The 26,120-nt window shown below is 40.8% G+C and overlaps 1 protein-coding gene across 2 annotated transcripts in view; it reads right to left on the reverse strand.

Moving 5' to 3' along the window:
- The window catches only part of LOC139558508 (KH domain-containing, RNA-binding, signal transduction-associated protein 3-like), a 164,069-nt gene that overhangs the window by 16,587 nt on the left and 121,362 nt on the right, over positions 1–26,120 (reverse strand). For both annotated transcript variants that reach the window (XM_071373671.1, XM_071373670.1), the window contains exon 7: positions 9,853–9,935. In XM_071373671.1, the coding sequence (XP_071229772.1) occupies positions 9,853–9,935 (83 nt within the window). The remainder of the gene's footprint in view (positions 1–9,852; positions 9,936–26,120) is intronic.

The following is a 26,120-nucleotide window of genomic DNA, read 5'->3' on the forward strand; positions in this document are numbered from 1 at the left end:
GAAGTCCTGCCTGCCTTCCTGCCACCCAGCCAGGGATCTGATGTGGTGACTGTGCTGTGAGCTCCTCAGGCTCTGTGAGACATTGTTAGGGAGACGTCTTGTCCATGGATCCAGTCTAACACTCCCCTGGGCCCTTCCCTGCTCCAGCCCTGCTACCGCTCTGACCTGCTCAGGCTGAGTTTGGGCTCCGGGCTAAAACAGGGCTGCACCTTTGTTCATCAGCAGATCTAAATTGGATGACCTTAAAAAGGAAATTTGCTGTACCCTATGCACTATGCACTGCAGTGTTGGTTGAACTGTACACGCTGGCTCTGTAGGGAAATTGTGGGAAATGTGTGGGAAATTAATGCTTTAGAAAACAAGTCTGTGCGAAAATGGTTCATGTTCAGATGTCCTTTCAATTTAATTGCCTGCTGTTAGATGTAGTAGGATAACTATGTTACAGTATATTAAAATATACATATGTACATACACTGACTGTACAAAACATTAGGAACACCTGCTCTTACCATGACAGACTGACCAGGTGAATCCAGGTGAAAGCTATGATCCCTTATTGATTTCACTTGTTAAATCCACTTCAATCAGTGTAGATGAAGGGGAGGAGTCAGGTTAAAGAAGTCTTTTTATTGAGACAGGGATTGTGTATGTGTGCCATTCAGAGGGTGAATGGGCAAGACAAAATATGTAGGTGCCTTTGAACGGGGTATGGTAGTAGGTGCCAGGCGCACCAGTTTGTGTCAATAACTGCAACGCTGCTACAGTTGGTTTTTCCACAATTGTGGCGGTTTTGGGGGCAAACGGGGGAGGGGGTGCAACTCAATATTAGGAAGGTGTTCTTAATGTTTGGTGTACTCAGTGTATATAGTACCTTGATGTCTTTGCGCTATGCTACGGGGTATCATCCCCATGCATTGTTAAGGGCTGCTAGCGTCTATGATGCTTTTACTCTACAGATGAAAGAAGAAATCAAAGGGTCTCGTCTGGTTAACAATATCTCTTAATAATCATTTGTCCTATGAAATAGGGTTTACGAACTAAAAATATGACTAGTATGTTCAGAAAGCAAGGAGTGTACTGTAGTGTACTGTACATATTCGAAAATACCCACTGAGAGTAAAAAGTCATCCTGAGTGTATATAGAGCAGACTGGTTGCAGTGTTCTAAGAAATTGCAAGAGATCTTTGCTTTTATCGTGTACATGATAAACAATCAATGCTCAAAATAAAGATAAATACTTTTGAGCCAGTTCTGAGACGTATAAAGAAATATAATATAAGTCAACAAAAATATGTAAATATACGGAATAGTGTGCCTCAGGAGGAAGATGACGTAAAGTATGGAGGCCCATTAGTCAGCCCATGGGTGTGTCTAAAATGGCACTCTATTCCATATAGTGTACTACTTTTGTAGTGCACTACTTTTGACCAGAGCCCTATGGAACCTGGTCAAAAGTAGTGCACTATAAAGGGAATATGCTGCCATTTGGGACTCACTCCATCTCTAGCCAGAGAATAGATCTCAGAATCTCTTTGAGTCTAGCATCAGGCCTCTGGGCAGAACATACACACACACACAATCCACCCAGCCTCTACATGATGGACTCCATTTTTCCTTCTGCCTTAAGCCTCTGTGATTATTCACCAGGCTCCTTTTGAAACAAATGGCTGCAAATAGACACCAGGGTTCTAAGAGGCAGGCAGGCTTTAATATGTACCCCTCAGTCTCTGAGGAACTACATAGAGGAGAGAGAGGTGAGAGAGAGAAAGGGGGAGAGAGAGAAGCAGATACTTTGGCCCTAACAGAGAGTGTGTGAGAGATGGATGCCGCCTGGCCTGGGCGACACATATCCTGACACCGCCACAAAAGAAAACATCAACCATGCCTCCTCACAAAGCAGGGGACAGTCTAATATGTTATTTTTTTCTTCATCCCCCCCCCCACCCACACACACACACACACACAGCTGCCTCTAATGCAATTTTTGACATCTTAAGTGCAGCAACAATCAGGCCCTCTTTGAAACTGCCCATGCACGCAGAAAATACAGAATAGAGGAGAGGTGGGAAGATGGTGTGACAGCAGTAGGGATGCGTCCCAAATGGTGCCCAATTCTCTATTTAGTGTGCTACTTTTGACCAGAGAGAGTCAAAAGTAGTGTGCTATATGTGGAATAGTGTGCCAATTGGGACGCATCCCAGATGCAGGACCGATAAAAGACTGTCCTTTGACCTTAAGTGACATGGTGAAAGTAATCACGATCGCTCCCTTGATATGAGAAAATCAATTCTGTACATTTAGTTGTTGGGTCTTCTTTTTCTATCAGGGGTTGGAACCTAAATTATTTTCCAAGCTTTTCGCTCTGAACAGAACCATTATTTTTTTTCTTCCCTTCCACTGTTACGACCAGCAAAATAAGTTCTGAACCGTTTCAACCCCAAAAAACGAACGGTTTATATAGTTCCTTTCTGTTCCTTTTTAAATCATTTTTTTTGTACATTTAGCGCGACATTAGATTACGTCACCAATCAGATAGAGCAGCTTGCTATGGAGCAGGCTATAGATGTTTACATGTATTGGACAGGCAAGTGTAGGTTGCGAGATATGACAGACAATTTTCCGGTTGGGAGAGATCGAGAGAGGGAGAAGGAGGAGGCTTGACTTGAAGCAACGGGCATCTTATTATTATCTTAATTAGGCCCACCAGAACTAAAATAAAAATACGTTTTATCTTTTTGTAGTTAATAAATCCAATGTGAAACGTGATATTTATAGTATCCTTAACTAGCATTGAAAAATGTAATCCATTCTTCTCTAATAAAAAATATCTCTCCTTAAAAACTTCTTCTAACTAGGGGGCGCAATTTTAACATTTGGCAAAATATGCGTACCCATTTTAAACTGCCTATTTCTCAGCCCCCGAAACTAGAATATGCATATAATAGTCAGATTAGGATAGAAAACACTCTGAAGTTTCCAAAACTGTAAGAATTTTGTCTGTGAGTTAAACAGAACTGATATTGCAGGTGAAAACCTGAGAAAATTTCAAGCAGGAAGTGGCACTCATTTTGAGAGCTCTGTGTTCCAATGCCTTCCTATCGTATATGTGAAGTCTCATCAATAAGACCTCTTTTTCTATGTCTTCCCTAAGGTGTCAACAGACTTTTAACGTAGTTTCAGGCCTTTATTTTGAAGGATGAGCCTGCAAGAGCACATTGGGTAAGTGGACAGGTGGGGGCTCTCCGGGTGATTTTTGCGCAAATCTGAAAGGTAGCCATTGTCTCTCTCGCTCCTAGTCAAAAACAACGTTTGACATGTTTATGTGGACATTATGGATATAATTTGAATTTTTTTCCGCCGTTGTCGCGAACGCTTTTTCCGGTGGATTACTTGTGATGACGCATCAAACAAACGGAGGTATTTGGATATAAAACATATCTTTATGGAACAAAAGGAACATTTGCTGTCTAACTGGGAGTCTCGTGAGTGAAACCAACCGAAGATCATCAAAGGTAAACGATTAATTTGATTGCTTTGCTGGTTTTTGTTACTGAGTTACCTGGTGCTAGCTGTTCTTATTGTTTTGTCGAGCAATCGATACATTTACACAAATGCAAGTATTGCTTTCGCTGGAAAGCATAACATCTGCATAACATCTGAGACGACAGATGGATTAATCTTGTCACTATAGGGGGTGCTGTTTCAACTTGGACATTTATCGTTCCCAAATTAAACTGCCTCGTACTCAATTCTTGCTCGTACAATATGCATATTATTATTACTATTGGATAGAAAACAATCTCTAGTTTCTAAAACCGTTTGAATTATGTCTGTGGGTGAAACAGAACTCTTTCTGCAGCGAAATTCATGACAGGAACTGCGAAGGTCTGAAAACGAGGCTCTGTTCTCAGATCAGTTTAAAGCTCTGTATGTATCCTATGGGTCGACATGAACTGCACGCGCCTTCCCCTGGATGTCAGTAACCAATGAGAATTGGAATGGAGTTTCTACGTAGATCTCAGACCTTATAAAGCCGCAAGGAACGGAGGGAGCTCTCTTTTTGACGTTCGTCATGACGCAAAGCAAGACCTCAGGATGGCATTTTGAAACGCTCAGTTATCGGCCTTAGATATATCCGTCTGTAATTTAATTCGATATAGGTGTTAGAAACATCATAACGACGTTATTTTAAACCGAGTTATATCAGTTTATGCGAGTATATTGCAATTTTCGGAATTTCCTTAGTATTGCGTTTTGAACATTTGGGCACGTCTTCGCCACATGGCTAATGTTTGCTGCTAATTCCTAAGTTGAAGACGGCAATCTACAACCGAGCAACGATGATTCTAGACAAAGGACCACTTGCCCAAGATTCTGATGGAAGCTCGTCCAAAAGTAAGAGCTATTTATGATGTTATTCCATATTTATGTGGAAAAATGTAAAAGGATTTGTCCGCCATTATTGCGGCACTGGTCTGGCTGTAACGCACACTGTATGTCTAGTAACGTTAATTTTAAAAATCTAACACAGCGGTTAAATTAATAACTAATGCATCTTTCAATTGCTGTCCAACCTGTATTTTTTAGTCAAGTTTACGATTATTTATCAATTAGATTAGGTGCCTCTCCAAGATGGCGCCGGCCAGAATGCATGAAATGCTGCTACTGTTCACATTGTATAACCACAATTTGTGCCGCTAAATATGCACATTTTCAAACAGAACCTATATGCATTGTGTAATATGATGTTACAGGACTGTCATCTGATGAAGTTTATCAAGGTTAGTCCAATTATATATCTTTTGCTGGATTGTTACGATCGCTAACATTTGCTGCTGGTAAATGTGGTTGTGTTTCTGGCTATTGTGGTAAACTAATATAATGCTAAATTGTGTTTTCGCTGTAAAACACTTAAAAAATCTGACATATTGGCTGGATTCACAAGATGTTGGGCTTTCATTTGCTGTACGCTGTGTATTTTTCAGAAATGATTTATGATGAGTAATTAGTTATTTGACGTTGGTCTCTGTAATTATTCTGGCTGCATCGACGCTATTTCAGATTGCAGCTGCAATGTAGAACTGTGATTTATACCTGAAATATGCAAATTTTTCTAACAAAACATATGCTATACAATAAATATGTTATCAGACTGTCATTTGATGAAGTTGTTTCTTGGTTAGTGGCTATTTATATCTTTATTTGGTCGAATTTGTGATAGCTACTGATGGAGTAAAAAACTGGTGGAGTAAAAAAGTGGTGTCTTTTGCTAACGTGGTTAGCTAATAGATTTACATATTGTGTCTTCCCTGTAAAACATTTTAAAAATCAGAAATGATGGCTGGATTCACAAGATGTGTATCTTTCATCTGGTGTCTTGGACTTGTGATTTAATGATATTTAGATGCTAGTATTTACTTGTGACGCTATGCTAGGCTATGCTAGTCAGCTTTTTTACTGATGGGGGTGCTCCCGGATCCGGGTTTGGGAGGAATTAGAGGTTAACAAAAGGCTAAGCTGTGTTTTGCAATATTGCACTTGTGATTTCATGAAATTATATTTTATGATTACCCTCTGGCGCTAGGCTACGCTATGCTAGTCAGGGTTTTTAATGACAGAAATCCCGGATCCGGGATGGGGATTTCAGAAAGGTTCATTTCTGAATCACGCTTGTAGCATCAGTAGGTAGCCTAAGCTTCGGAGGGGAAGGGGCAGTTAGCCTACACATGCACACACACTGGCAAAGATTTTCAGCTGGCAGGCAGACACTGGAATAAGTTTCTGAGTGGCTTTGCATAAGCGCGTTGTTACATTTTTGTGGGAGTGAAAAAAAAAAGCCCGGTATGTAAAATAATGTAATTTAAATAAAAATGTTTTTAAAATAACAGTTCTGTTCCGGAACAGTGTAGATCACTTTTTTTCCCAGTTCTAATTCTGTTCTTCAAAAAATGTTGGTTCTTTTCCCTGAACCGGTTCCAACCGATGGTTTCTATTGCATAGAGCTATAGGACACCAAGAAGCAATGTAGCTGCAGGGTCATCTGTTGCTGTTGTATAGAGCCAAACAACCAAACAGCCATTTAGGCTTCATGAGGCAACAATGGCTGACATGGAAAATAGGCCAAAAAAATATTAGCACAAGGGATCCACTAGTATTAGTCAAGCTATGGCATTATGGTTAAAATGCTTTTGACAGGACATCATAATGAGAAGATACAGTAGTTTGTTTGCCCTCAATTTCGTTCTGAGCGCCCAAACGCGGTCTTCTATCTTGGCACTAAGTTATGCACTGTGCATGCCTGGCCTGTCTGATCGCCCCTCCATATGTTCCATTAGAGTTCAATCTATTAGAGGTCATTCCATTTCAGTTCCTCATGACGTAGTGGATGTTTATCTATTTATAATTCAGAACTGTCTCTTTCTCCTTCAGAACTCTAATATTCATGAACCAGTTTTTTTTCTATGAAATATTGTTGTATCGCCGTTCATTTTTGAAAGTATGTCAAAAGCAATTCTTCTGATCCCTAAATGTGACTTTTCCCCTGGATGGATGCTGCTGTAATCAATTAAACATAGCACAGATGCTCCAACACGCATTTATGTATTAGTCTGTCCTTACAAATCGAACTATTTCATGCGGAAATGTTTATTTTATGCATAAGGTAACAGTAATGGATCTGAAGACACCACCCCACACATAGATTTTTCTATGGTTTTTCAAACTATTCTGAAACCGAAAATATTTACTGTACTCAAATGACATTATTTCTCAAGTGTGAACATAGGAGAAAAGTGGATGCACCACTGCTCCACGCAGCTCTGTCCTTGTGTTTGTGTGTGTGTGTGTGTGTGTGTGTGTGTGTGTGTGTGTGTGTGTGTGTGTGTGTGTGTGTGTGTGTGTGTGTGTGTGTGTGTGTGTGTGTGTGTGTGTGTGTGTGTGTGTGTGTGTGTGTGTGTGTGTGTGTGTGTGTGTGTGTGTGCGTGTATGTGTGTATCTCCTCATGCCCCGAGTCCATTTCATGTTTCTGATTGTTAACCAGCTACTGTCACCATTCACACCTGTATGTCTCACCCTCGCTACACAGGCTAATGATTAACTAGCGTGCTAACATGCTAATCTGACATGGTTCACATTAAAGGTCTTCTCGGATCCCGAAATTGAGATCCGAACCGAATTGGATATGTGAAATTCCTACCTGACCTTGACAGGATCCAGTCATTATTTTTTTTTTACTGTTTTTATTTGATACGATTTGGATCCGAGGTGGACCAGACCCGACCCAAAACATGTCAGAGTTGAGAGAGAATCGGATTCAAATTGGGTCAGGTCTATATCTGACCCAATGGATCTGAAAGAAAAAACATTTTGCTTGATTGCCCAAAATGGAGCATTATCGACATACTGTCTGCTGACACATTGTCTGCTGAACTTTAACGTGCATTTTCGTTGTATCTAAAATAATTTAGGGGGCGGTATTTTCATGTCCGGATGAAAAGCGTGCCCAAAGTAAACTGCCTGCTACTCAGGCCCAGAAGCTAGGATATGCATATTATTAGTATATTTGGATAGGAAACACTCTGAAGTTTCTACAACTGTCTGAATGATGTCTGTGAGTATAACAGAACTTATTGGCAGGCGAAACCCCGAGGACAAACCAACCAGTACATTTTTTTTGAGGTCACTCTCTTTGCAATGAGTTTTCTATGGGGATCTAGATTTCTAAGGCACTTGCTTGCAGTTCCTATCGCTTCCACTGGATGTCAACAGTCTTTAGAAATTGGTTGATGTTTTTCCTTTGAGAAATGAAGAAGTAAGGCAGTTCAGAACGAGGGTCGAGTGAAGTGTACTGTTGTGGTTGGGGCGCGTGAACTGAAAGCTCCCTCCACTTTGTTTTTATCCGCTATTGAACGCAGTTTATCCCGTCTTAAATTTTATCGATTATTTACGTAAAAAAATACCTAAAGTTGTATTAGGAAAGTTGGTTGAAATATTTGGACAAAGATTACAGGTAACTTATTAGATATTTGTAGTCATGTTGCGCAAGTTGGAACCAGTGTTTTTCTGGATCAAACGCTCCAAATAAATGGACATTTTGGAGATATAACGACAGAATTAATCGAACAAAAGGACCATTTGTGATGTTTATGGGACATATTGGAGTGCCAACGAAAGAAGATCTTCAAAGTTAAGGCATGAATTATATCGTTATTACTGAGTTTTGTGTCGCGCCTGGCGGGATGAAATATGATTGTCTGTGTTTGTTTGATGGGGTGCTATCCTCAGATAATAGCATGGTTTGCTTTCGCCGTAAAGCCTTTTTGAAATCTGACATGGGGGCTGGATTAACAAGAAGTAAAGCTTTAATTTGGTGTATTGCACTTGTGATTGTATGAAAGTTAAATATTTCTAATAATTTTTGGGGAATTTGGCGCTCTGCCCTTTCACCGGATGTTGTCAAATCGATCCCGTTAAAGGGATTTGATCCCTAAGAAGTTCTGTAACTCAGGTTTAACTCATTATAATAGCCTAACATTTTGTTTTCTAGATGAAATGTAGATTTCATTAAAGCCGACAGAATTAGCCTATACAGCCTGAGATTGGTTTGGATGCCGGTTTGATAGAAAAGTAATCCATGCCACGGCTGGGTAGGCCTACCGTCCAGAGAGTTAATTAACGATTAATCATTGAAGAGTGAAGTTGTCCTGATATTTCTTATACCTATCCATGCCTTACACAATGTATACATCGGCAGCCTTTCAACATTCGGCTACATAATTTTCTGCAGATAAGCCTATGACTATCAGTCTACCGCAAACACACATTCACACACTGCATGAGCAGATTAAATTGGTAAAAAATGCTATTTTTTAAAGACGACCAGAAGAATGTGTTGGCAACTCTGCAGTAGCCTGTAACGTAATTATTTTTGAATGAAAGCCAGGAAACTAGCGCATGAATGAGTCACCTTTCTTATATCACACTTGACTCGAGTCATTCAACATTAATTAACATACTGTTATTTTAAATAATGAAAATACCCACAAAAAATAGCTAAATAGCATACTAAATAGGCCAGGCCTAACAAATAAAAAAAAACTGAATAAACGAGTAAATTGAATAAATTAAACAATTAAATTAAGTAGCTCAGATCTTGAAAATATGGGCAACCTTTTCCCCCCTGTATCCACAATGTGCATAAATGAGGCGAATACAGACGATTTCCCTGTTTATATATTTTTTGCACTTTATACAGCCTAGGCTATCATTTTCCACTGCGTCCTCCTCCTCTCCCACAACAAGTAGGCCTATAGCTTATGTCACGTGAAGTGCGCAGTGGCTGGTATTCATGAAGTGAATATGTCGTTTTGTCACAAAATGATAGTGACACATTTGGTTTGAGGAAAGGAGACCCCTGACAATAATTTAAGAGAATAAAATGTAAATGTGTGCAATGTGTGTTTATGTTGTTTAGGAACTAACTCTTCAAATATAATTTCAGATCCGGTTGGTATTTCACATATTTTCACACAGATCGGGTCGGACCTCGGGTAAACGGGTTCGGGTAGATTCGCGAAGACCTCTTGTTCACATGCTGCTAATGGAGAAATAGTATGCTAACATGCTAATCTGATGTAAAGCATTGATGCAACATCCTGGCAACAATCTCGGACAACCTTCATGTATTTTTGATGAAGACAAAATCCTAATAGGGTCCACTTGATTTGCCCACTCAGGTGTCCTTTTCCCCCCTATTTAAATAATAAACACCAATAATAGACACTACAGTATTGTCTTGCTAAAACAGGGGTGAGGATGATAAGGACACCTGAGAAACAGGAAACGGACTCTTACTTCTGTCCTTGATTGCTGTAACTGTTGTCGTAGGAGTCATAACCCTGGTCATCGTAAGCTGTCCCGTATCCATCATCATATTCCTGGAGATAGAAAGAGAGGATAAAATACATAAAGAACATTTATAAACATCACCACAGCTTCATTTTTCTGCACTCTGTCATGGGACTGGTCAGTCCAGGTCACTAAGTCCATCCATGACAGTTGTTGGTAACATAGTTTGTTTCTATCTATAGTTGTCTCCCTTAGAACTATACTATTCATCAACCATTTTTTTCACACCTCGGCTAATTCCTTTATTGTACCTCTGTTAATTCCTGGAAGTATGTCAAAAGCAATTCTTCTGATCCCTAAATGTGAATTGTTCCCCAACCGATCATTACCGACAGCTGGATGCTGCTGTAATCAATTAAAGATCGGCACAGATGCTCCAAAATGCATTCAGAAAATCTAACGATTTCTTGTGTAAATGTTTATTTTATGCATACGTTAACTGTCATGTATCTGAAGACACCACCCCACACATGTCTACTGTCTTCCAACTACTCTGACATTGAAAATATTTACTGATCTTAAATGCACACATTATTTCTCGATTGGGAGTATATTAGAAGAATAGGGCGTGTACCATTGAGCCACATACAGTACCAGTCAAAAGTTTTGACGCACGTACTCATTCCAGGGTTTTTCTTTATTTTTACTATTTTCTACATTGTAGAATAATAGTGAAGACATACAAACTATAAAATAACACATATGGAATCATGTAGTAACCCCAAAAAATGTAAACACATTTTGACTGTTACTGTACATGTAGCTCTGTCCATGTAGCTCTGTGTGTGTGTGTGTGTGTGTGTGTGTGTGTGTGTGTGTGTGTGTGTGTGTGTGTGTGTGTGTGTGTGTGTGTGTGTGTGTGTGTGTGTGTGTGTGTGTGTGTGTGTGTGTGTGTGTGTGTGTGTGTGTGTGTGTGCGTGTGCAACAGCCAGATGCATCTCCTCATGCCCCGAGTCCATTTCATCACCATCTCTGAAGATGAGCTCGAAACATCTGCTTGAGCTCCAGCAATATCCCCTCTCCTCCCCACTCCTCCCCCCCCCCCCCCCAGTCCCCTAACCCCCTGCCTAGTGGAACATCAAAGGGGCGCAGAGCCGCACCCGTCCTAATTTAGGATAAATGGGAATTATGTTCCACAAAGATGTCGACCCCTCGTGACAGATCCCTCATCCCCCTCACCCCCAACACTCCACCACTAATTCCATCTGGGTGATTTGCATGCACAAACTGTGAGAATTACAGTGAGAGAGAGAGAGACAACATACTCATCTCCATGTTATTATGAAGGCCTCTAATGCCTGATTAGAAACATGCTTCTGCCAGACGTCACCATTTGAATCCACTCTTTTATCTTTAATCCTGAGGAAGCTAACGAACTAACTGTGTATGACGAGGGAAAATAAAGTTCATCAAAGTTGGGCTGGTGCTGTGGTTGTGTAAATCTTTTGCATGCCAAATGGCACCCTATTCCTTCCTAAGTAGTGCACTATGTAGGGTGCCAATTGGGAGGCACACTGTTACAAATAGAGTTCCCTGGCCTCTGGTTTTCTAATCACCACAGTATCAACATCAATATTACCATGTTAGATCATGGTGTGTAAATCTGATCATCAACTTTCAACAGTCATGCCGGTTTGTTGGTGGATTATGTATTATGGACTGTAAAGTCATGATACAATGTTTGGCTGTGACGTCAATATGCTAAATACCTACAGTACCAGTCAAAAGTTTGGACACACCTACTCATTAATTAAAAGGGTTTTTCTTTATTTTTACTATTTTCTACATAGTAGATAGAATAATAGTGAAGACAACACAACCATGAAATAACACATATGGAATCATGTAGTAACCAAAAAAGTGTTAAACAAATCTAAATATATTTTATATTTGCGATTATTCAAAGTAGCCAGCCTTTGCCTTGATGACAGCTTTGCACACTCTTGGCATAAATAGTAAAATAGTACAAATAAGAAAAACCCTTGAATGAGTAGCTGTGTCCATACTTTTGTCTGGTACTGTATATAATATATCATATGATTCATATTTGAAGAGTTTCATTCCAAAATGCTATATATCCATTTTTAGAAATGTTTGTAAATTATATTTTATTGTTTCAAGAAATTATGAAAGAGATTGTTTTTTTCATTATCTAATCATGGCATGGGGTTGTCCAATGACAGAACTTTTTACAAAATCTGTCACTTGATGGTTTCATTTCAGAGAGACAAATATGTATTGTTTATTTGTATTTTATTAAATGTGTATAATTCATTAAAATACTGAGCTATATTGTATGAGAAAATTTGAAATTGTATCATTTTAAACTAATACAATTGCTTAGAGAAAGAGTTTTTCTTTAACGTGAAAGAAATGTAGTCAAAAACATAGAGATCAAAATTATTGAATAAATGTATGAGAGAGAAAGTCAGAGAGGGTCAAAGATCATACCCCAAGACATGCTAATCTCTCACCATTATCAATAACAGGGGTGGTTAGCATGTCTTGGGGGTATGCTCTTTGATTCTCTGTAACTTTCTAACTCATCATTATTCACAATTCATTCAGGATTATCCGTAATCATGGTAGCATCCACAATAATGTAGAAGTGTTTAGAAACATATATTATTATTTACAATAATAGTGACTCCAAAATTACACAATACATTATTTACCACAAAATACTCTGAAACACAATCAAAATGAACTGCAGATGCATCCAAAAAGTTTCTAGTCACACGCTTGATGTAGTCATCAGGTGCTAGGAATATGGGACCAAATATTAAACTTTTGACTACTTTATTTATAAGAATCTCATGGGGTGTCAATAATTTCATCCATACCTTTTTGACAGAAAAAAAATATGACTTGTTAAACGAAATCTCTTTCTCTAAGCCAGGGGTTCGTAAACGTTTTCAGCCTGGGACCCAAATGAGAAATGCTGTGTTTTCCTGGGACCCAAGCATAGGAAAATATGCAACTATACATAAATATTGTTACATTTCATTGCCCTTATGCCTAAAACAAATGCAATATAGACAAAAACAAATAACAATGAAATTAAATATCCATATAAATATCTATTAATGTTTATTTTCCCCCATTGAAAACACTCATATATCTGTCTAGGTTGGAGCTGTTGTTGTTACAATCTAACACATAATTTTAATTCTGAACTGGAATAAACTGATTGATCACATCACACAGCCGTATAACAGAACACACACAGGCTTTTTGATAGTGCAACCCTAAGTAACAGTACAGATAAAAAATGATCAGGCCTACTGTACATCTTACTGTAGAAATTATTGTTGAAAGAAAGTCTAGTTTGGAACTGTTGCTGTTAAAATACAATACATATGTTTTATTCTGAACTGGAATAAACGGATTGATCACATCACACAGATGTAGACCAGAACACACACAGAGGTCCTAATGAGCATGTCTATTCTGGGCTCTGTTTTTTACATTACAACACTGAGGTCGTGCTCAGCCTTCAAACTGTTTCTGTACTTGTTTTTTAAGTATGTCAGAGTTGAGAACCCTGACTCGCATAGGTATGTGGTCCCAAACTGGACCAGAACATCATCTGCTTTCTCAGTCTGTGTAACGATTGTTCTCCTCCTCGACTGAGGAGGAGCAGGGATCGGACCAAAACGCCGCTTTTGTGCAATACATAATGAGATTTTATTGAAACAAGACGAACACGAAACACACTTGATAAATTACAAAATAACAAATGACGTAGACCGACCTGAACATGAGAACTTACATATAACGAAGAACGCACGAACAGGAACAGACTAGACAAACGAAACAGTCCCGTGTGGTACAAACACTGACACGGAAGACAATCACCCACAAACAAACGGTGTGAACAGCCTACCTTTATATGGTTCTCAATCAGAGGAAACGTCAAACACCTGTCCCTGATTGAGAACCATATAAGGCTAATTACCAATGAACCTAAACATAGAAACACATAACATAGACTGCCCACCCAGCTCACGTCCTGACCAACTAAACAAAGCTAAACAAAGGAAAATAAGGTCAGGAACGTGACAGTCTGGCAGGATACCGCTTCCTGTAGATGAGCAACCCAGAACTGTGTGAGTGTGTTTGCCTCAAAAAGCATCTTGCTCCAATCAGTTTATTCCAGTTCAGAATAACAATTGTATTATAACAGTAACAGTTCAAACCTAGACTAGTTTTCAACAGTAAATTCTACAGTAAGATGTACAGTGGGCCTGATAATTTTTCATCTTCATCTGTACTGTTACTAGGGTTGCACTCTCAGTAGCTAGCTTGCTTTGGCGAATGTTAGCTATTAGCTGTGTACAAGACCAGGGGATTGTTTGAAAGAGAAACTCACATCTACTACTATGAGAGTTAGTACTCCCTTATTTCTGCTTATCACCTGTTATAAAATGACAACAATGCCTTGCTAGCTGACGTACTCTTCAACTGTCGAAGCACTTTTTCCTGAAGCATTCTGCCCTGTTCTGAAAGAACTCCCTGGGGTTTACCATCATATTCATTTGTTCTGCATACCTGCATACCTATAACATGATGCTGCCACCACTATGCTTGAAAATATGGAGAGTGGTACTCAGTAATGTATTGTATTTGCCCCAAACATACACTTTGTATTCAGGACAAAAAGTGAATTGCTTTACCACATTTTTGCAGTATTACTTTAATACCTTGTTGCCAACAGGATGCATGTTTTGGAATATATTTATTCTATACAGGCTTCCTTATTTACATTCTGTCAATCAGGTTAATATTGTGGTGTAACTACAATGTTGTGTTGTTGATCCATCCTCAGTTTTCTCCTATCACAGGCATTAAACTCTGTAACTGTTTTGGCTTTATTGTGAAATCCCTGAGCGGTTTCCTTCCTCTCTGGCAACTGAGCTAGGAAGGACGCCTTTATCTTTGCAGTGACTGGGTGTATTGATACATCATCCAAAGTGTAATTAATCACTTCACCATTCTCAAACGGATATTCAATGTCTGTTTATATATTTTTTTACCCATCTACCAATGGGTGCCCTTCTTTGCGAGGCATTGGAAAACCTCCCTGGTCTTTGTGGTTGCATCTGTGTTTGAAATTCACTGCTCGACTGAGGAACCTTACAGATGATTGTATGTGTGCGGTACAGAGATGAGGTAGTCATTCATAAATCATGTTAAACACTATTATTGCACACAGAGTGAGTCCATGCAACTTATTATATGACTTGTTCATCAAATGGTTACTCCTGCACTTATTGAGGCTTGCCATAACAAAGGGGTTGAATACTTATTGAGTAAAGACATTTCAGCTTTCATTTTTTATTAATTTGTAGAAATGTTCGAAAAACATCATTCCACTTTTACATTATTGTGTGTAGGCCATAGACAAAATATCTCTAACGAATCCATTTTAAATTCAGTCTGTAACACAACAAAATGTGTGAATACTTTCTGATGGCACGTCTATTAATATTAAATTGTTGAAAATCTCAGCAAAATGGTCAAATTAAAACCATGTATCTGTGGCTGATCAAGTATGCATTGTTAGCCTCACTTATCAAATAAATTAGGCTCAGTTGAGTATGAAAAGCCAGAGGGAGATGATCCTAGATCGGAGGAGAGAAAATATATTTTTTGGGTCTAGCGGAGGAGACAGTCAACCCAGAAATATAACTCATTTTCAAGTTGTCAATAAATAATAAAACAGTTGGAAATCTCCACAGCAATTGAATTCACTAATCCAGTTCAAGAATCTATACAACTATTATTTGTATCTGAAATGTATGCCTGCATGATGAACGACACAGAAAAGTTATTGTCCATATCTTGTTTGATTAGTCAGTTGTAACAACATTGAGAAAACAAATACTGTGCAACATGCTTAATTAATGACTAGCATTTGCAGTATATTCACATAATGAATAACATTATGGAATCATCACTTTCTCTGTCAGACACAATAATAAGGTCAATGCTGGTGATTTCTCATGTTCTACTCTGTTGCATAGATCCATTTTTAAAGACATCCTCTCAGCATTACAAGACTAATCATATGTCCTGACCCCATGTAGTTGATAGTATCATGGCCTTGGTTATAATCTAATAGCTGATTATGAGTGTAATGAGACAATATCGTTCTATTGAACAGAAGGCTGTACTACAAAGCCAAGCTCTGGTTTCTCCATAAAACGTAGAACGTCTCTCAGATAAATATACAACAAAAACATAGTTAGCTCTGCAAGGAAGGTGCAGGGGATCAAGCAGACCAGTCAGGAGGTCATGCATTACAAAAGAGCCCTCACAAAGGCCCACAAGGTACTGATGGACCCCAGACAGCCTCTTTACCAGGAGTTTGAGCTACACCTCTCGGGCGACGTTATAGGGAACCAGGGCACAAAAAGAATAGAGACAGGTAATATTTTGTCTCAGTGGCTTCTGAATGTTAAAAACCAGCAGGCCGGTACAGGTGACATTGTACTTGACTGATTTTTATTATGTATATGGTGTACAGATGAATCATTGATCTGTCATGCATTGCACCTTTTCTACCTGCGTTTATTGTCAGTATAAGACTAAGCTTGATGATGTGTTTTTATACACTGAGCGTATAAAACATTAAGAACACCTCCTCTTTCCATGACATAGACTGACCAGGTGACTACTGTACAGGTGAAAGTTATGATCCCTTATTGATGTCACTTGTTAAATCCACTTCAATCAGTGTCGATGAAGGGGAGGAGACATGTTAAAGAAGGATTTTGGTTTTTAAGCCTTGAGACAATTGAGACATGGATTGTGTGTGTATGCCATTCAGAGGGTGAATGGGCAAGACAAAAGTGCACCAGTTTGGTGCACCAGTTTGTGTCAAGAACTGCAACGCTGCTGGGTTGTTCATGCTCAACAGTTTCCCATGTGTATCAAGAACGGTCCACCAACCAAAGGACATACAGTCAACTTGACACAACTGTGAGAAGCACTGGAGTCAACATGGGCCAGCAGCATCCCTCTGGAACCCTTTCGACACCTTGTAGAGTCCATGCCTCGACGAATTGTTCTGAAGGAAAACTCATCTCAATATTAGGAAGGTGTTCTTAATGTTTTGTACACTCAGTGTATATGCACTGTGCTGCAAACAAGATTTCCCCACAGGGATAAAAAAAAGCCATTATCTTCTCTTTAACATAACCATGGATGAAGCAAAATGGAAGCACTCAGAGCAAAGGATACATTTATGGTTGACAATCTATTTGAAGGCTACTGTCCCTTACCATGTAATGGAGATGTAATTCCTCTCTCAGACCCATCGCTGTTGACTCTATCAGGGTGCTGCCTTTCCTCATTTCAGTGTTGTTACTGTGTGATGTTCAGTGCCACTTTAAATCCACATTAGAGCCTAACAATGTCATGTTATTGTCGTTTAACTTACCAGCTCCACTCTACGTGAGTTAGGGGAGAACTCAACCCAGAAAATGACTGTTTTACTAAGCATGCTTGCAGGTTAACAACATATTTTCAACTCAAATCAAATCAAATTGTATTGGTCACATGCATATATTTAGCAGATGTTATTGCGGATGTAGTGAAATGCTTGTGTTCCTAGCTCCAACAGTGCAGCAGTATCGAACAATTCACAACAACGCACACAAATCTAAGAGTAAAATAATGGAATTAAGAAATATATAAATGTTAGGACGAGCAATGTCGGAGTGGCACTGACTAAAATACAGTATAAGCAAAGTTGCTTAGGAGCTAGCAGCAGAGCTGCCACATGTCGCCGCCATCTTTCAATTGCTTTTATTATGTTAGCAAGACTTTTCTTTAGAAAGATGAGCCTTTGGGAAATTCGAACAACTTTTCAATCAGAAACTTGACTGCGATAGGTAATGCCTTTGTTTCGCCTCTTGCAAATCACTGATAGCACAGCTCAGTAACTAGCAGTATGAATTAAATGTGTTGGAGGGAGAAATGAGGGCACACACACATAGCACTTATACAATACGGCTACATTTCCAAGTTTAAACAGGATTAGCATGTCAGAAAGGGATGGATGGAGAGAGGGGAGCAGACAGACGAGAAAGAGAAAGGGAGCAGAAGAGAGAGGACAGAGAGAGAGAGAGAAGAGAGAGAAAGAAAGAGAGAGGGCAAAGAGAACAGAGAGAGTGAGAGAGCAGACGGAAAAAAGTAAATAGAGCAGAGAGAGAGAGAGACAGCGAGAGGAAAGAGACAGCTCCTAAGTGAGTCTTTCATTTGTATGCCAGAGGAGAGCATGAGATGCGTGTTGTTAAAAGATAAGGGCTGCCCTCAGAGGCCATAGAGACTAACAGAGGCTCTGGCACTGCATGTTTCAACAACAGTATCACAGATGCTTTACTGTGCTCTACAATATACCCGGTGGATCAGCGGAACAGATACAGAGGGATGCTGCTGAAATACAAAGGGGAGGTTTGGAGTCTCACACCGCCATAGAATCTCCATGTGAGTTAGACATTATACAACCATCATCATCATTGTCATTTCAAATGGTATTCATATGCTGTTTTTAACCTATATTTACGAACAAATAAAGTACATGTCATTGTTAAATTATACAGTACAGATGAAGTATCTTAAATTGATCATCCTGTTGCAGGAAATGTAAAATTTACAGTGGATTTGAGGTTTAAAAAAGACCTATGAAGTTATTATTTTCAGACTTGATTTTCCCTTAAGGAAAATTTCTATGAATTATAATCCACATAATAATTCAATGTATTGTTGCTGCAGGATTATTTTCCTGCATCTGTTTTTGGTGTACAGTGTAAGGAAGTGTGCCCAATACCCTATAATGACAAAGCAAAAGCAGATCTTTACATTATTTTTCAAATGTATTAAAAATACTCAGTACTTTGTTGAAGAACCTTTAGCAGCGATTACAGCCTTGAGTCTTCTTGGGTATGACACTACAAGCTTGGTACACCTGTATTTGGGGAGTTTCTCGTCAGGTTGGATGGGGAGCATTGCTGCACAGCTATTTTCAGGTCTCTCCAGAAATGTTTGATCGGTTTTAAGTGTTGGCTCTGGCTGGGTCACTCAAGGGCATTCAGAGAGTTGTCCCGAAGCCACTCCTGTGTTGTCTTGGCTGTGTGCTTCAAATCAAATCAAATTTTATTAGTCACATACACATGGTTAGCAGATGTTAATGCGAGTGTAGCGAAATGCTTGTGCTTCTAGTTCCGACAATGCAGTAATAACCAACAAGTAATCTAACCTAACAATTCCACAACTACTACCTTACACACACACACAAGTGTAAAGGGATAAAGAATATGTACATAAAGATATATGAATGAGTGGTGGTACAGAACGGCATGGCAGATGCAGTAGATGGTATAGAGTACGGTATATACATATGAGATGAGTACTGTAGGGTATGTAAACATAAAGTGGCATAGTTTAAAGTGGCTAGTGGTACATGTATTACATAAAGATGGCAAGATGCAGTAGATGATATAGAGTACAGTATATACATATGAGATGGGTAATGTAGGGTATGTAAACATTATATTAAGTGGCATTGTTTAAAGTGGCTAGTGGTACATTTTTACATAATTTCCATCAATTCCCATTTTTAAAGTGGCTGGAGTTGAGTCAGTATGTTGGCAGCGGCCGCTAAATGTTAGTGGTGGCTGTTTAACAGTCTGATGGCCTTGAGATAGAAGCTGTTTTTCAGTCTCTCGGTCCCTGCTTTGATGCACCTGTACTGACCTCGCCTTCTGGATGATAGCGGGGTGAACAGGCAGTGGCTTGGGTGGTTGTTGTCCTTGATGATCTTTATGGCCTTCCTGTGACATCGGGTGGTGTAGGTGTCCTGGAGGGCAGGTAGTTTGCCCCTGGTGATGCGTTCTGCAGACCTCACTACCCTCTGGAGAGCCTTACGGTTGTGGGCGGAGCAGTTGCCGTACCAGGCGGTGATACAGCCCGACAGGATGCTCTCGATTGTGCATCTGTAGAAGTTTGTGAGTGCTTTATGTGACAAGCCGAATTTCTTCAGCCTCCTGAGGTTGAAGAGGCGCTGCTGCGCCTTCTTCACAACGCTGTCTGTGTGGGTGGACCAATTCAGTTTGTCCGTGATGTGTACACCGAGGAACTTAAAACTTTCCACCTTCTCCACTACTGACCCGTCGATGTGGATAGGGGGGTGCTCCCTCTGCTGTTTCCTGAAGTCCACAATCATCTCCTTTGTTTTGTTGACGTTGAGTGTGAGGTTATTTTCCTGACACCACACTCCGAGGGCCCTCACCTCCTCCCTGTAGGCCGTCTCGTCGTTGTTGGTAATCAAGCCTACCACTGTAGTGTCATCCGCAAACTTGATGATTGAGTTGGAGGCGTGCATGGCCACGCAGTCGTGGGTGAACAGGGAGTACAGGAGAGGGCTCAGAACGCACCCTTGTGGGGCCCCAGTGTTGAGGATCAGCGGGGTGGAGATGTTGTTACCTACCCTCACCACCTGGGGGCGGCCCGTCAGGAAGTCCAGGACCCAGTTGCACAGGGCGGGGTCGAGACCCAGGGTCTCGAGCTTGATGACGAGTTTGGAGGGTACTATGGTGTTAAATGCTGAGCTGTAATCGATGAACAGCATTCTCACATGGGTATTCCTCTTGTCCAGATGGGTTAGGGCAGTGTGCAGTGTGGTTGCGATTGCGTCGTCTGTGGACCTATTGGGTCGGTAAGCAAATTGGAGTGGGTCTAGGGTGTCCGGTAGGGTGGAGGTGATATGGTCCTTGACTAGTCTCTCAAAGCACTTCATGATGACGGAAGTGAGTGCTACGGGGCGGTAGTCGTTTAGCTCAGTTACCTTAGCTTTCTTGGGAACAGGAACAATGGTGGCCCTCTTGAAGCATGTGGGAACAGCAGACTGGGATAAGGATTGATTGAATATGTCCGTAAACACACCAGCCAGCTGGTCTGCGCATGCTCTGAGGACGCGGCTGGGAATGCCGTCTGGGCCTGCAGCCTTGCGAGGGTTAACACGTTTAAATGTTTTACTCACCTCGGCTGCAGTGAAGGAGAGCCCGCAGGTTTTGGTAGGGGGCCGTGTCAGTGGCACTGTATTGTCCTCAAAGCGGGCAAAAAAGTTGTTTAGCCTGTCTGGGAGCAAGACATCCTGGTCCGCGACGGGGCTGGTTTTCTTTTTGTAATCCGTGATTGACTGTAGACCCTGCCACATACCTCTTGTGTCTGAGCTGTTGAATTGCGACTCGATTTTGTCTCTGTACTGGGACTTAGCCTGTTTGATTGCCTTGCGGAGAGAATAGCTACACTGTTTGTATTCGGTCATGCTTCCGGTCACCTTGCCCTGGTTAAAAGCAGTGGTTCGCGCTTTCAGTTTCACGCGAATGCTGCCGTCAATCCACGGTTTCTGGTTTGGGAATGTTTTAATCGTTGCTGTGGGTACGACATCGTCAATGCACTTCCTAATGAACTCGCTCACCGAATCAGCATATTCGTCAATATTGTTGTTGGACGCGATGCGGAACATATTCCAATCCGCGTGATCGAAGCAGTCTTGAAGCGTGGATTCAGATTGGTCGGACCAGCGTTGAACAGACCTGAGCGCGGGAGCTTGTTGTTTGAGTTTCTGTTTGTAGGCTGGAATCAACAAAATGGAGTCGTGGTCAGCTTTTCCGAAAGGGGGGCGGGGGAGGGCCTTATATGCGTTGCGGAAATTAGTATAACAATGATCTAGGGTTTTCCCAGCCCTGGTAGCACAATCGATATGCTGATAGAATTTAGGGAGTTTTGTTTTTAGATTAGCCTTGTTAAAATCCCCAGCTACGATGAATGCAGCCTCAGGGTGTGTGGTTTCCAGTTTACAAAGAGTCAGATAAAGTTCGTTCAGGGCCATCGATGTGTCTGCTTGGGGGGGAATATATACGGCTGTGATTATGATTGAAGAGAATTCCCTTGGTAGATAATGCGGTCGACATTTGATTGTGAGGAGTTCTAGATCAGGTGAACAGAATGACTTGAGTTCCTGTGTGTTGTTATGATGATCACACCACTTCTCGTTAATCATAAGGCATACCCCCCCGCCCCTCTTCTTACCGGAAAGATGTTTGTTTCTGTCGGCGCGATGCATGAAGAAACCAGCTGGCTGCACCGACTCCGTTAGCGTCCCTTGAGTTAGCCATGTTTCCGTGAAGCAGAGCACGTTGCAATCCCTGATGTCTCTCTGGAATGCTACCCGTGCTCGGATTTCATCAACCTTATTGTCAAGAGACTGGACATTGGCGAGTAGTATGCTAGGGAGTGGAGCGCGATGTGCCCGTCTCCGAAGCCTGACCACGAGACCGCCTCGTTTGCCCCTTTTTCGGCGTCGCACAGGGTCGCCGGCTGGGATCAGATCCATTGTATTGGGTGGAAGGCAAAACACTGGATCCGTTTCGGGAAAGTCATATTCCTGGTAGGAACGATGATGAGTTGACGTTAATCGTATATTCAGTAGTTCCTCCCGACGGTATGTAATGAAACCTAAGATTACCTGGGGTACCGATGTAAGAAATAACACATAAAAAAACAAAATACAGTAATCCCTCGTTTATCGCGGGGGTTACGTTCCGAAAATGACCCGCGATAAGTGAAATCCGCGAAATAGAAAAGTTTTTTTTTTTTTACAATTAGCAACTATTACATGTATACAAATACAGTGACTCACGTGTAGGCCGTTTCGTCGACATTATGGGTTTAGGAGATGTTCGAAATTACAAGATAATTTGGCCAACTTAATGTAAATTTGCCAAGCTGTTTTATGTACGTACACATAACTGCACGAGACGACAAAATGATAGCACAATTCGTAGCATGTTTTGATACAAGAAGCGGGAGTGAGTTTTTAGCGAATCAGAATGCAGAGCACAATGCACCAAAAAAAAAAAAAAATTGCATTATGAAAATCCGCGAAATAGCGAATCCGCGATAAGTGAACCGCGAAGTGGCGAGGGATCACTGTACTGCATATTTTCCAAGGAACGCGAAGCGAGGCGGCCATCTCTTTTCGGCGCTTAGGGTCGTTGTCCTGTTGGAAGGTGAATCTTCGCCCCAAAAGTCCTGAGCACTCTGGAGCAGATTTTCATCAAGGATCTCTTTGGACTTTGCTCCGTTCATCTTTCTCTCGATCCTGACTAGTCTCTCAGTCCCTGCCGCAGAAATAAATCCACACAGCATGATGCTGCCACCACCATGCTTCACCGTAGGGACGGTGCCAGGTTTCCTCCAGACGTGACGCTTTGCATTCAGGCCAAAGAGTTCAATCTTGGTTTCATCAGACCAGAGAATCTTGTTTCTCATGGTCTGAGAGTCTTTAGGCGCCTTTTGGCAAACTCTAAGCGGGCTGTTATGTGCCATTTACTGAGGAGTTGCTTCCGTCTGGCCACTCTAGCATAAAGGCCTGATTGGTGGAGCGCTGCAGAGATGGTTGTCCTTCTGGAAGGTTCTTCCATCTCCACAGAGGAACTCTGGAGCTCTGTTAGAGTGACCATTGGGTTCTTGTTCACCTCCCTGACCAAGGCCCTTCTCCCCAGATTGCTCAGTTTGGCCGAGCGGACAGCTCTAGGAAGAGCTTGCCGCTCGTGGCGGTGGTTCCAAACTTCTTCCATTTAAGAATGATGGAGGCCACTGTGTTCTTGGGGACCTTCAATGCTGCTGACATTTGTTGGTACCCTTCCCCAGATCTGTGCCTCGACACAATCCTGTCTCGGAGCTCTATGGACAATTCCTTCGACCTCACGGCTTTGTTTTTGCTCTGATATGCACTGTCAACTGTGGGACCTTATATAGACAGGTGTGTGCCTTTCCAAATCATGTCCAATCAATAGAATTTACCACAGGTGGACTCCAATCAAGTTGTAGAAACATCTCAAGGATGATCAATGGAAACAGGACGCAACTAAGCTCAATTGCGAGTCTCATAGCAAAGGGTCTGAATACTTATGTATGTAACTTGTAGATATACACATTTAACCGCATTCAGGAGCATTAGACTGTTGTCAGCTACAATTTAACACCTGTCTTCTCTTTACAGTGTTAGCAGGAAGGGTGTAGCTCAGCCTAGTTTCTAACGCGCGCGCACACACACACACACACACACACACACACACACACACACACACACACACACACACACACACACACACACACACACACACACACACACACACACACACACACACACACACACACACACACACCCTGGCCATAGAGAGGTTTTTATTCTAGGGTGGGCTAGGGTGGGCATTCTAGTTTCCTTATTTCTATGTTAGTGTGGTTCCCAATCAGAGGCAGCTGTCTATCGTTGTCTCTGATTGGGGATCATATATAAGTTGTCATTTTCCGTTTGGGTTTTGTGGGATGTGGTTTTCTGTATAGTTTCTTTGCCTTACAGAACTGTGCGCTTTCGTTTTTTCACTTTGGTTATTTTGTTTGTGTATTACTTTTAAAGAAATATGTATATGATTAGATAGGTATTCAACCCCCTAAGTCAATACAAGTTAGTATTACCTTTCAGGGTGTCTCTAAGAGCTTTGCAAACATGGATTCTACAATATTTGTCCATTATTCTTACAAAAAAAATCTTCATGGTCTGTCAAGTTGGTTATTGGTCATTGCTAAATAGCCATTTTTATGTCTTGCCATATATTTTCAAGCCGATTTAAGCAGTGCTTAATTTGTAAATCGGGAGGTGCCGGAAGAAAAAGTGAGAGCGAGAAGGTGACCTGGGGAGCTCTAAGGTACCAGTGTTGTGCCAAAAAGCCCCTCCCCTGCCAGAATTATCCACCCCCCTCCCCTTCGCGTGAACTCGTACGCACTCAATTCTTCATTGCTGCGACTTACTTGCTTGCTAGTTGAGATTTCTGTTCACGTTAGGCTGCGTTTCATTTTATTTTTCATGTCTGTTTGATCGTGGGGAGGCACTATTAATGTCTGCAGTTTTCGGTTTGGCTATTTGTTTCAAGTGTATTAGTCTATAAATAAATCTCTTTGCCAAAATTCACCATCTCTCCCAAGTATTATTCGACTAGTAGTTCTGAAATCCCCCCCCCCCCCCCCCTTCTATCTTGGGACTGCAAGGCCTGGCACACTTCTGAATAATTTTGCTAGCTCATGTTGACCAGTAGTGTGTGCCACAGAAATTATTTGACTGTAGCCACAAAGTTAAGTAAATTAGAAGCGGGGGGGAGGATTTTCTTGCCTGCTGAAATTCTCCCCCTCTTCTATCTTGGGACTGCAAGGCCTGTTGTCTTTAATATTTTTTTTTACAATGGAATAATAAAGTATTTTAAATGCTATACTGTTAGTATTCTCTACATTGTAATCAATAAAGTGTTTCAAAATGCTGTACTTTTATTAACATATATGTTCAGATCATTCCTGAGAGAGAAGGGGTGTAATATCTCCAGATGGGCGTGTGGTACCTTCCTCACCCATGCCAAAAAGATGTTACTTCTTGTGGGGTCTTTGCCTTGAAAGTAAGTATGAGAGTATAAGTAATGTACAATTAACCTACTGAAAGTATACTGACTAAAAGGCAAAACAGAACTGTCAAATTATATTATAGCTGTGGCGTTGTATATTTGCGAATTATAATGTGTAACATAATTTTGTTGGGGAAACTGAAATGCCCATCACATTATTTCCCCAGTTTGCTGAATGTGTTCTGAAGGAGGAGTCGATTGTCTTTTCAAATACGGACAAAGATGTTATTAACATCATGAGAGAAGAAATAGCAGTCACTCTCCTCCAAAACACTGCTATGTTCCATTTCTAATGTAATACAATGGTAGATAAAAAAACAAAACACTTCTAAAGGCATATTTTTACGAGTATGAATTTGTATAAGCAGTAATATTTCTAGAGGAAGTATTATCCCCTTTGTCTGATAATGAAATAATTGTAATTCAAGAAAATGTATTTAATGTTTTAAATATATTAAAACATTTCATCAGAAATTTCTGATTGGTTGTGACCGCTGCCCACGATGGTTCCACCAGTCCTGTATGAAAACCATCCCACCATTGGAGGATTATGGTCTGCGCTGCCTGTCAGGACTAGGTTAGGCTTGAGTTCCAGGTGACAGTATCACCTGGAAAACTTTCCATAAAAAGTGGACTAAACATTCAGTCGAGCTGTTGCAGCTTTCCAATTTGTTTATGATATTTATT

This window comes from Salvelinus alpinus, chromosome 29 (genome assembly GCF_045679555.1).
Source record: "Salvelinus alpinus chromosome 29, SLU_Salpinus.1, whole genome shotgun sequence".
Classification (NCBI taxonomy): domain Eukaryota; kingdom Metazoa; phylum Chordata; class Actinopteri; order Salmoniformes; family Salmonidae; genus Salvelinus; species Salvelinus alpinus.